This window comes from Melitaea cinxia, chromosome 16 (assembly GCF_905220565.1).
Source record: "Melitaea cinxia chromosome 16, ilMelCinx1.1, whole genome shotgun sequence".
In the NCBI taxonomy this organism is placed as follows: domain Eukaryota; kingdom Metazoa; phylum Arthropoda; class Insecta; order Lepidoptera; family Nymphalidae; genus Melitaea; species Melitaea cinxia.
In genome coordinates this window covers 13,956,431-13,969,704 of record NC_059409.1, presented here as the reverse complement: position 1 = coordinate 13,969,704, position 13,274 = coordinate 13,956,431, and the positions used below count along the sequence as shown (strand labels likewise).

Here is a 13,274-nt window from a genome sequence, read left to right as displayed (position 1 = left end):
TTTTAACTCTTTCATCTTTGTCATTTTGATATTAGAAAAACAAAGAGTTACCTATATAAACATAATAGAAAACAATATTTCTATTTTGTATATAAACATTGCCAAAATAAAACGGTGTTTGTCTATACTTTAACCAAGACTAAACGAACAATGAGTCATTGATTAATGCTCGAAAGATTGTAAACATTCACGAATTATCGAAAATAATAGTGACACACCAAGTCGATTAAAATGGAGAGAAGTGCAGAAAACAGAGGCAATACTCAAGTGCAAGTAACTATAAACAGACCTATAACTATCTTACACTTTAGCGATGGAGTAGAGGAAGAAATAGAAGAAGAAAAGGTGAATGATGTTCAAAATGTTCCAAAAACTCATGAAAATGTAAATCCAGTGAGTAATGCTTCACTATAAAACATAACAACTTTTATTTGTCATAACTAATCTAGTTTTATTGGTTCCAACAAGTCTGTAAGGAACAATTGACCATTAAATTGAGAGTTGATATTAAGTTTGTGTGAGTTGTCTTAAACTTATTACATATCTTAAAGAACCTATTCTAACTTACAAAAGTGTAAACGCTATCATTTTCATACTAATAGTAATCTCTTAAAGATAAGGGTTTTTTTTGCTTGAATATTTAAAGAGGCTTTGAGGCAAAGTTCTACCCCCTAAATTGATAACATAGGAGATATAAGTCTGTTATTTTAAGTATGAAACCTCCACTATTAAGCTTTTGGTGATAAATGAATGTTATGAAAAGTATGTTTCTTGTGGTTAATATTACACAAGAAACATACTTTTACTAAACCTACATTTATAAATCTATAGCTATGTCAAATTTGTTTTAACATAAATTTTAAGTTATTGTTTTTTTTCATTTTACAGAAAACGTTGTCTTGGGGTCCTTGGTTTTCACACTATGCGTCAAAATCTGGTTACAAAGTTCTCAATGCTGTGGATTACGCAGGAGAATCATTAGCTAACTTCTTTGGTATAACAACACCTAAATATCAGATCGAAATAAATGAATATGAAAGATTGCAAGAAGAAAAGAAGAGAATAGAAGATGAATCTGCAGGTTGGGTGCCAAAAAATGCAGGTGGTGATATACCTTTGGTTTTAAATGAACCTCTAAAAGAAGCAAGGTTCAATGATTATAGTTAGGTTTGTTAGATTAAGGTAAAACCTAATGGTTTATTTTTATATTTCAGTAATTTGTTAATAATGTTATTCTATTCCACATTAAAGTTAAAAGTAATTGAAAATTTACCTAACTATGTTGGAAGGTAATTTTAATCATAATTTTAATTTATTACCACCTAAAAATATTTTGTATATAATGCACATAATTGTAATATTATTTATATTAAATGAGCAAAATTGTGGGAGTAAAACTCAATAGAATGTATTTCATTTACTATGTCCATAATGCCTTAGACATGCCGTTTGTCTTGATTCCATTTTCCCTTTACAAGTTATTATAAATGTCATAATATTATCAGAAGTTTTATAGAATTAGCTTATGTTTGACAGAACCAAGGATGTTTTTTTCACATTTTAAACGTTTTTGGAATTTTACTGTAGGTACATATGAATATAGCTTTTTGTGTGAGAAATTTTAAAAATGTTCAAATTATCTAAAGCTATTTTTAGGCATCATAGATCCGGCATGCCTAAATGCATTTCCCAAGACAATAAAGGTCAACTACAATGCCAGTCTTATTGCTTTTGTTTATAATATTTAATTATTTGTACAAATAAAAACTAATATTTTTAATATCTATTGGATTAAGAATTTAGTCAACAATTTTTTAGGTGAAAATTTAATTATACTTGCAGAGCCATCTTGCGGTAACTACCATTACTTTTTATCCGTTAGGACCTGTGGTTGTTTTTTACACATCATCTATTTCAACTTTGTAGCGTTAGATGGCAGTACTTATGTATACTAACAAATAGAAAAATATGAAACAAATATTTCTTGTGCATAATAAATTAAAGAATTAGATAGAATATATTTTTAAGTCATGTTTAAATTTTTTATAATAAAACATCATTAAAATTGGTGAGAAATTCGTTATTTTAATAATTTCCGCAATATTTATTGTTTTATATCAATTTATTTTAAAATGTAAGATACATTTTAATTATAAGCAAGAGGATTATTTTTTAAAGCTATAAATCATTTAAAACAAAGTAAACCTTAACGCGATATTCTTAAGTTCAAGTTTCTAATAGTAGTTTCTAAAAGGATTATAAATTACATTATATGAAAACGTATTGTTGTAAGTGCAGTTCGTATAGTCAATGAATATTCAACCTTAAGCGGTTCAAGTAAAGTTTAAAATGAATCTTAGTGTACACACATGTTATTGTTTGCCTGTGTTCAACGTGTGATATGTCGAAATGTAAACGGTTCGAGCTGTGTCCGCACTCGACAGATCAATATGCGTGTTGCGCGAGGGTGTTTAGAGTCATGCGATTGGCCGTAGTGTATGGGGCGGGGCTCGTATGTGAGGCGCGGTCTGTTAGAAAGACGCCGAATTTTGGCGCCAAATTGCGTGTTCTATTTTCAACAGTCAAGAGACCATAGACGATAGAGTATTGTGAGTGGCAACACGGAATTTGTATATACTAATTTTACACTTTTTTTGATTGATTTATGAAGGTCTTTGTGGGTTTAAGGCTCTCAAAAATATTGACAATAAAAATTATAGGTTGTAATAAAATAAAAATTAAAATGCATTAAAAGTTCCAATTCTTTTATTCTTCTCACAATTTTTGTAACATTTTATTACAGATTATACTAAATATTAATATAAGTACATTATAACAGTTTCCAATTATATATTTGAAATAAATAGAATTCTTATAGCGGTTGGAAGGCAATAGGCAGTAGGCAGCCTACCTACTTAGTAATAAGGTAGGAATACCTACTCTTACCTAAGCTCGGACTAAACAAGCAGAGCTAATCATGTGCACATGTGCTAATAAGACGTTATCCATTTTTTAAGATTATTCTTATTTACGAATAAGTAAAAGTAGGTAACAATAAAATGGATAAATAATAATTTAAAACATATTAAGTAGGTAGGTGGATACACATGGATAGTTTAAAAAAAAACAAGGCGTACCCCAACATAAAAAAACAATTGTTTGAAAGTGTGTAACTGTATTATAATTTTTTTTATATTTTGTCTTTATTTATTAGTTAATTTATTTGTTAAGTATATGTAGATAGTTGTCCTCAAAACGTTACTCTCAATTGTATTTCAGGAACATGTTAAGTTATTCATAGTGGTAAAAATGTAATAAATGTAGTAAAAATGTAGGTAGGTACCAAACTATTTTCAAGCGACCTCAAAAAAAGGAGATTTTCAATTCGATTGTATTTTTATCTGTGTTAGGTACCTCATAGCTTTTTAATGTGTGAACTGATTTCAATGTTTCTTTTCTTAATCAAAAGATAGCGGATTACTTACTTTTTAAACTATCCATAATAATACATATTTAACTGACTGTTTACCAACTACCAATGTCGCATTAGGTATCAATATATATTATAGGATTTGATTTTGATTTTGCTCTTGGCGATCTGTTTGCTCGCAAAATTAAAAACAGCTTTATTCAAATAGGCCTCAAGAGCACTTTCCGAATCGTCATTTTACAAATTAAAATTTTAAGATGTTTATTTGGTATTTTTGTAAAAGTAAAGCTAAAACCGATTCGGAATGTAGATTTTGCAGAGAAGAATCGGGAAGAAACTCCGCAGTTACTCTTTTGAAAATAATACCTAACTGAACTGTGTTTTAGTTCAAAATTCGTACTATCTTGCATATAATTGTGTTTGCTCGCAAACGAAAAAAAACCGACTTCAATTACATCGACGAGTAATACACCGTAGATCGACGAAAAAATACTCAAGTAACTGCGCGTTATCAAAGATTACTCAAAAAGTAGTTATCAGATCTCAATAAAATTTATATGTGACCACATAACAAACATCAGCTTTCGATTAAATTAAAAATTATTAAAATCGGTACACCCAGTAAAAAGTTATTGCGGATTTTCAAGAAGTTCCCTCGATTTCTCTGGGATCCCATCATCAGATCCTAGTTTCCTTATCACGGTACCCAACTAGGGATATCCCCTTTCCAACAAAAAAAGAATTATCAAAATCAGTAAGTCCAGTAGAAAGTTATGCGGTATAATACAACGTAGGTCGACGAAAAAAGCGTCGAGTAAAAACACATTATTAAATATAACTCGAAAAGTAGTTGTTAGATCTCAAATAAATTTAAATGGGACCAATTGGCACACACCACCTTTCGATTAAAACAAAATTTGTCGAAATCGGTCCACGCGGGCAAAAGTTCTGATGTAACATACATAAAAAAAAAAAAAAAAAATACAGTCGAATTGAGAACCTCCTCCTTTTTTGGAAGTCGGTTAAAAATACACCGTCACTAAGTCAAACAAAAAGATTTTCCAATATACCTACGAACCTACCTTTCAGTTAAAGTAAAAGGTAGGTACAGGTTTAATCCAAATGATGATCCCTCTTCAATATAATTAAAGTCTGATATCAAGAGTTAAACTTACTAATTCAATTGAGGCACTCGTAAAATGCTCACCTGATAGATTTGTATCATAGAGTCCAAGGCAAAAATTGCTGGTAGGAAACTTGGTATCCTCAATAAAGTCAGGCAGTACTTCACACCGGAACAGCTTCTTACTCTCTACCAAGCACAAGTTCGATCGTGTATGGAGTACTGCAGCCACTTATGCGATGGCTCTGCCAAGTACCAGCTCGCTGCTTTGGATTCTGTGGATCGACGCGCCAGAAGACTCATCGGTGACAAATCGCTGGTTCGCTCTAGACTTCAAAGTCTCGAACATCGGCGCAAGGTTGCCTGTTTGTCGGTATTTTACAGGTTATATTTCGGAGAGTGTGCTCTAGAACTATACAATTTGGTTCCACCATCACCTTTCTACCACCGAACCGCAAGGCATCGCATGAATCTGCACCGCTATGTGGTTGAAATCCCACGATCTCGCACTAAACGATTTGCTTCCTCGTTCCTAATACGCACCGCAAAAATTTGGAATGCCCTTCCGGCTTCCGTTTTTCCAACGAACTATAACTTGGGTATCTTTAAATCAAGAGTGAATAGGCATCTTCTAGGCAAGCGCGCACCACCTTAGGCTGCATCTGCACTTGCCTTCAGGTGAGATCGCAGTCAAGCGCTAGTCTATATATTAAAAAAAAAAAAAAGAAAAAAAATTTGTATATCTATAGGTAGGTGAGTAATATGTAGGTAGGTTTTTGTACTGGGTAGGTTGTTTTTTAAAACCAATTAGAGGGAATAAAGGAATTTTAAGATATCTATCCATAGGTATAAGCTATAGGTAGGACAACACTACTACTAAGATTTGCTGAAGTTTATTAATCCATGTGTGTTCCTCTTATACCTACTCAACTACGTCTCCTATCTTGGTACAAATTTTTCCTAATACTAACGACTTTTACAAAAATGTTATAAGTAATAAATAACGTCGCAGACGCATAATTTACGACAAACGCCGTAATTATTAGCTAATTCAATAATTCGTTAACACACTGGACACAATGAGTCGCGGGACCAGTGTGGCGAGTGCAAAAATAAATTCCCCCCGTTCGTATAAATAAAAATTGCTAATGAAAAGAGGCGCGTGGTATAACTAGTTTTATGACCAATCGACTTGAATGTCCGGTTATTCTAGTTTTGTTTTTTTGCACATATTCGCGTTTCGCGGCGAATTTGTACGAGTTATTATTTGTACACCAGTTTCGTGATTGTTCACGGTATTTGATTGTAAATAAATAATTCTGATATTATTGTGTCATTTGGCGTTGTTGTTAATTATAAAATATTATAGACTAGTGACCCGCTCCGGCTTTACACGGGTGCAAAGCTGATACTAAATATTAAACGTGCGCAAACAATGTGTTTTATTACGAAACTTTTAATAGCCATAATAAGTAATAAAAGTAATCGTGTCCTATAACTTCATTTTATCAACTAAAAATGTCTCTTAAACAATCTCACTTCTCTCTATTAAAAATGTCTGTTAAGTCTGTTCTATTAATCCTGTCTGTTTCTCCCCATCCTCTCCTCTCTGTTTTTTCCATTTCCTACAGCCCCCTTTTCAATTTGTGTTTGGATTTTAATCGTTTGAAAGTTAATGTTCAGGCATATACCTAGTTATAGACACCTAAGTTTTATAGTAGTTTAATATCCCTTAACCTTAAGTCAAGTTCCTTTATACCTTAAAATTACCTTTGCTAGTGAATTAAAGTTACTTACGCTAAGATACTTTTAATTGTATTGACCCTGTGTGGAGCTCAGTCAAACAAAAAAAATATTATAATTTTTATTTCCTTATGTTAATTAAGAATACAAGTAAAATCAGTTTTATTTTTATGTAGATACATAACTAGTTGTATCATGAGCTAATACCTACATATATTAATATTGTTTGTAGGCTTAGAATTAGCTTCTATATAGCCTAACTAGCTTTTACCCGCGGCTTAGCTCGCATTACCCCCAAGAATATGTGTATAAAGTTTCATGATGATCGGCTAAGTACTTAGTTTTCGTGTAACAACCAAACATACACTCACATTTAGTACTATTAGGGATAGCTTTCAATGGTAATAAAAAGCACAGCTTCTCCAATGTCATGTAGGACGAAGAAAACTTACACGAAGGACATCAATGCAGTAAATTTTAATTAAAATGTAAAATTAAAAAATTGACAATATTCATTTTAAGCAATAAAAGTCAAATTATCAATAAATAGTTTAAAAATAACACAGCAAATAATAGGCACTATGGTTCTCTTTATTTATTATAGTTGGACACAATTATATTTCGATACTTAAAATAAACATGGCAACTCAAGCACTCATAAGACATCGGGTAAAACGAAACGAAATATAAATGTAATAACAAAAATTATATCGAATGTATGCAATGTTGCAGTTACATATACACATTATTAATTATGTATGCAGGATTCAAACGATTTGATCAGAATATTATTATTATCGATACAAAGCACACTGGGTAACAGTTTAAAATTTCCGATATAATATTCAAATTTCGCACTCACCTTACGATAATACCAAGGGTCTAAATGGCAGATGTTCTACTTTCAAAATTGCAATGTTGTTTATTAAAAAAAATCTTTTGTGGCCATTTAAAAAAGTGAAACTTCCTAACAATGCGCCATGCAAATTAGAAAGGAGTTTGCATTATAAGGGTTTAAATGAATCATTTTGATTTGCGAATTTGAATGTTATTTTTAATACAACTTTTGTTATATTCCTATGATAGATTGTTGCATGCAAACATTATTTTTATTTATCGTTATTTTAAAGAATATTGGCCTCTATTCGAATGTAATAAAAAGTAAAATCGACTGTGTTGCTGGGGAAATTTGCATAAGCGTCGCGCACCTTTCCTCTGATCCTTTCTATGGCAGTTTGACTGACAGGGTTTAGCCTGAATGAAATTTGAATCACGGATAAAGCTATTTACTTCTGTTATGTACATTTTAACGATAACTGCTTTTTATTTTCCTGGATAGACTGTTATAATGTTGTATCACAAGCATTTTCATACGATGAAATTTTATATTAGGTAAGCGTCTTATCATCATATCTTTATAACAAATCTATGTTAGGTATAGCAATTATTTCTTATTGAAATTGTAACTTATACTAAACATTCCTACAGATGATTCGATTGTAGTGTATTTTATTTGTTTCTTATTCAATTGAAGTAAAACTCTTGTGTAATAAAAAATAAAAGGAACACAAAATGCGGAAATAATGCATAAATCAAATTGTATATAACCCGTTTCCGCTACCGGTCTAAAAATTTTGCAAACCAGTTACCAGACCTTAAACTGCCGGGGGACACTTAAAAAGTTTTAATATGAACACAATGACCATACGACCGTTTCGGGCGGGCAGTGACCATTACAATGGGCATACTAGACGATTAATTCGCTACACAATGACCGGGGGTAAGGTCCGAGAGGTCATATTTAGGTAGAAGGGTTAAGGGTCAGTAAGGGTTATTGGTAAATAGCAGCGTATGTCCCGCCAATGCGGAGGGAGTGACGGCGGCGACGCAGTTTTGAAAACATGCGGACGTTGACGGGTTAGAAGATATTTATGAGTTTTGGATTTTTCTGTTAATGCGTTATAATTTTTGTTAAATATCAATTGTGTTTTTATGTTATATTAATGAAGTACCGATGTGATTTTTTTTTTTTTTGAAGTAAAGTGAAATTGTTACGTAAATTACAAGTATGCTTTCTCTTTATGGATCATAGACGACTTTCCCAAAAGAATTTTCCCAGAAGTAAGAAGTTTAAAGACAGTAACATAAATAACGTTTTCTTAATACGAATGTTGTAATTTTTTTTATCCAATAAATGTCAGTCACTCAGTCAGTCAGTCAGTCAGTTCATTTATTGCAGTCCACTGATGGACATAGGCCTCCCCAAGTTCGCGCCAGACATCCTGGTTTTCTGCAAACATATAGTAACCTCCATTAGTTCGCGGCTCAAGTATCGAATAAAGGATTTTTTTTAATCTCTGTAAGTAGGTACTATAGTTAGTTAAAGTGTTTAGGTAGGTGACTTTTGACCGCCCGCACCAAATTGTATACCTGATTATTTTTTTTTTTCTGTTCGTTATTATCAGGACAAGGGTTGCATGAAAGAAAACAAAAACAAAAATCGATACACTCATATAAAAGGTGGTACGAAGTTCGCCGAATCAACTGGTATTCTACATATAATGACAGTACAATCTTGCGTCTTAATAGATATTCAAAGTTGAATTTTCGTTACAATAACAAAATTAAGTGAAAAGATTTAACATCGATAGCATATGCCCGCCCTTATTGCTTCTTACATAGACATTACCACAATTTACAATAGATAACATTTGCTACTGACAATCGGTTTTCAAACTACAGCAACGACAAAGGCCTCAAAAAACTTCAACATATTTCTGATCGATTCAGGACCAGGATCCTTATGATCATCTTACCAACGTCTCATTTGTCGATGTTTTTTTTTTACCATCCCTGGGGTATCTTTTGCTCTCTTATTATTACATAATAATAACATTATAACATTCACCATAGTTGTTTGTTTCTAAGGTAAGCAACTTAATGCTTGTGTTATAGGTAACAGCCGGCTGATATAGCTAAATATTTTTTTAATAAATATAGGTACATGGAAATGATACATCTATAAATACAAATATACAATACACCCAGACTCAGGTAGGAATCGAACCCACAACCCGCGGAGCAGAAAACAGGGCTACTACAAACTGTGTCAACGGATTAGTCAACGGGCCAGTCCCTTATTATTGTTGTTAATTTATTATTTTTCTCTCTCTCGGTGTCCTGTATTTCTATTGACTGTTTTACATCTTCACATTTGGTTATATTTTATTTAATATCATTTTATCTACTCATTATTCATTACCTCTATTTTATTTTAACATGCGATTATTTTGTCATTTACGCTTCAGCCTGTAATATCCCACTACTGGGCATAGGCCTCTTTCCCCATGTAGGAGTGGGATCTGAGCTTAATCCACCACGCTGCTCCAAAAACGGGAGGCGGATATTTTTTTTAGTATTTGTATAATCATTTAGTTTATGTGATTTAAAAAAAAGTTGTTTTGAGAAAAACGTACTTAAAGTTTAACATAACATAGGAACAAAGATTAATCTATATATTAATAATACGTGAAGCATAACTTCATATCCCTTTTTACGAAAATTACATTAATACGGACGGAGGAGCATGAAATTTCGCACACTTATAGTTTATTTAGAGAAGGCATTAAATTATGCATAAAAATACATTAAATCAATAAATAAAACATTACACACACTACCATGTATTTGACACACACATATATATACCTACTCTTTTGTTTATTGTTAGTCTGTGCTTAAATTATTGTCGAATTTCGACCACTAGGCGAACACTAGTATTAATAATTACGTTAAGTAATTAGTAATTACTTCTACATTAATTAAGCAATGCTCGGCATATACAAGAGCTCGGCACATTATGTAGCTGCGTCTAAAATAACAAGCCTGGTGATTTATTTGCGATAAATATGATTTTTTTATGTATTTTTTTAGCGCTTACACATTCTTTTAGTTAACTATGAACTTTTTTGGACGTGATGCAGTTTTACTCGTCTGCAAGCATTTTATAGTAGACTTCAGATTAGTCCTGAGGTTGCCTACAAAGCAAGGATAGGTATGTTCTGAACCTGATGGTTTTTATACTAGGAAGTAAATAAGTATACGACCCACCTGACGGCAAGCGGTTACCGTAGCTTATAGACGCCTGCAGCAATGGAAGCATCACTAGCGTGTTGCCGAATGTACCACTGACCATCCCCAAGAGCAGTTTGTAGTGCTTTCTGCTCCGGGGGTTGAGGGTTCGTTGCACGGCGCTCCTTTCAAAACGCAGGCTTATACTATAGGTACATAAATTTACTTTATAACAGGGTCGTGCGACTTGTAGACTATAGTCTGTAAAAACAAACTAATTGTTCATCATCATCATCACTACAGCCTATTGCAGTCCACTGCTGGACATAGGCCTCCATAAGTTAACGCCAAAAATAACGTAAACTCAACTGGGCAGGCGGGTTGGTGACCGTAGGGCTGGCTTTGTCGCACCTAAGACGCTATTGCCCGTCTTCGGCCTGTGTATTTAAAAACCAGCTGTTGGATGGTTATCTCGCTATCGGTCGGCTTTTTAAGTTCCAAGGTAGTAGTGACACTGTGTTATCCCTTAGTCGCCTCTTACGACACCCACGGGAAGAGAGGGTGTGGCTATATTCTTACTAATTGTTATGCTTGAATAATCCGTTGAAAACCTTACCTTATCTTAGAAGAATATATTGTTATTATCTCAGTAGGGAAATATTTAACTAAAGGCTGATATGAAAAAAATTACTACTGTAAGAAACGTTAAAACGAAAAGAAAGAAATATAAATCTATCGAAATCCCTTTCTTATTACTGATTTTTTATACTTAAAATCAATTACCGCACCTTACAGTGAAAAGAGACATAAGTAACACAAAAATCGATAAAAAAATAATTATATTGTTTTAACAATAAAACTCAATATAAATTCATATCTAAATCATTTTCACACGAAGTCAATGGTAAGTACTCTCGAGATTGGCAGATGAGATCAAAACGATAGTTATCTGTTCAAATAAAACCCGCAGTGATGTTGAAGGCACGAAGTGTGAAATTCATAGATGTTATCATTGCTTTGTCTGTTTGACACAAGATACAGCTTTATAAGTTCATTGAAATACTGTGATTTGTGACTTTGGGGCAAACATGTTGCACATTTTACAACATGTAGATTTTTATTTTTAATTTCAAAATAAATTCTTATACCTAAATATCATTGATAGAATATATATTTACCTACTAGTTGCACAACTACTGGTTTTATAAATAAAGAAAAAATTAAAGTAACACCTTCAAGTAATAAATATCTTTTACATAAATAATAATATAATTTTTTTCATAACTAATGTAATTGATTTATTGACATACCTTTTTTTATAAGTATGGTTGTTGGAAAAAATTATATTTAAACATTTTTGACATAATTATGAAGCAAATCCAACTTTAACACGATTTTAACGAACCGTCACGAACCGCAGTAGCTGTGAGCTTATTGTACTTATTACTGAATTAAAAAAAAAAAAACTCTTTCAATGTACGTGTGTAACCCTTTCACGGTGCATAAAAAGACCAATTTTATATTCGACCCCGGTGTCTCATTTCAATAAAGTGTAATGAAAAAAAAAAGATAAAACCTTTTTACCCACGATTCTTTGGGGTCATATTTTTTATAGGGTTGAATCCTTAATTTGCAACAAGGTGCATCGTATGGAAAGCAGGGGATGATTTCGATGTATCGAGAGATTTAAATGAGTTGTATAGAGAAAAAGTCGAAAGGGTAGGAATGATGGTTACCGGTTATTTTTTCCCATCGTACGACAAAAGATGTTGGTCCTGCCCGACATCGATGTGTCAGATGTTATTTGTTGATCATTCATTTATTATAAGCGATCTTTGACGCGTATTCAAATCGAATTATAATAAAAATCGTTGTGTTTGTAATATTTTATTAAAATATATTAACATTTCGAATGATTGATATTTATCATTTCAGATAAACGATGTAATTTAATTGATTTATAAATAATGAAGCGTTAAATATTTTAAAATTAAATTGGATTTAAACGCTACAGGTACTTTTGATATTTTTGCTAAACAATTAACTGCTAAGCAAAATGTCATATCAATAACTAAATTTAACATTAGGTTGTGTGTAATATAATAAAAATAATATAAGCTAAATATCAATACATATAATAAAAATGTAACGGATCGCTGTCTGTACATGGAAGATATATGAGGAAAAATATTATTGGACCTTAACTTAACGCAAATAGCACCCAAAACAATGATTGTTAGAATTTTAGTGTTTAGAAACATTTAGTGTTTGTTTCATGTCAATCGATTCATAACTAAAAAGTTATGCCAATTTAAAGAATCACGTTGATCATGTTGATCATTGGGTATTTACCCAAAACGCGGACGAAGTCGCAGGCACCTAGTGTTGAAATAAAATTAATAAAATTGAATAACCGAAATGCTACGCCTATAACTTACGAGCGACTGAACCACATTGGCTGTTTTTTTCGTTCGTTATTGTCAGGAACTCAGGACATGATTTGTCTAAAATAAAATATGACACCATGAAGATTGGCGGGTCAAATAATTAAAAAAAAATTGCGGTTGTCACTTAAAGCATCTTTAATTTACTCTTTTTACAGCGAATATAAAAATATAGGTTTCTACACGTATATTACAAATAATTCCGTTTGTTCTTAGGCAAAAACAAAACTGAGTTCTATATTCGTATATAACGTCCCTTTAAAATCTCCCTCAATTTTAAAAGGGACCGCAAGATTACCAACTTTCGAATAAAAAAAAATAATTAAAATCGGTACACACAGTGAAAGGTTATGAGGTAATCAACATAAAAAATAATTTGATCTAGTTGAGAAACTCCTCCTTTATTTGAAGTCGGTTAAATCGGTCAAATCTTAGAATCATAAGATTTGAAGATAGAGAACAA

General features: G+C 32.1%; 1 protein-coding gene across 2 annotated transcripts; it reads left to right on the top strand.

The window, feature by feature from the left end:
* Positions 1–3: 3 nt before the first annotated feature.
* LOC123661287 (protein FAM177B-like) lies at positions 4–1,402 on the top strand. Of its 2 annotated transcripts, none has more exons than XM_045596276.1 (2): positions 4–345; positions 889–1,402. In XM_045596276.1, exons 1-2 carry the CDS (start codon positions 232–234, stop codon positions 1,165–1,167), a joined length of 393 nt encoding a protein of 130 aa, XP_045452232.1. In that variant the 5' UTR covers positions 4–231; the 3' UTR covers positions 1,168–1,402. The 2 variants fall into 2 exon arrangements, with proteins under 2 accessions (XP_045452232.1, XP_045452231.1); XM_045596275.1 differs by having other exon boundaries at positions 4–393.
* The last annotated feature ends 11,872 nt before the right edge of the window (positions 1,403–13,274 follow it).

Coding starts and splice junctions, on each gene's coding strand:
- LOC123661287 (XM_045596275.1), top strand. CDS start 232: ATGGAGAGAAGTGCAGAAAACAGAGGCAATACTCAAGTGCAAGTAACT. Junction 394..888: donor CTCATGAAAATGTAAATCCA/GTGAGTAATGCT, acceptor TTCATTTTACAG/AAAACGTTGTCTTGGGGTCC.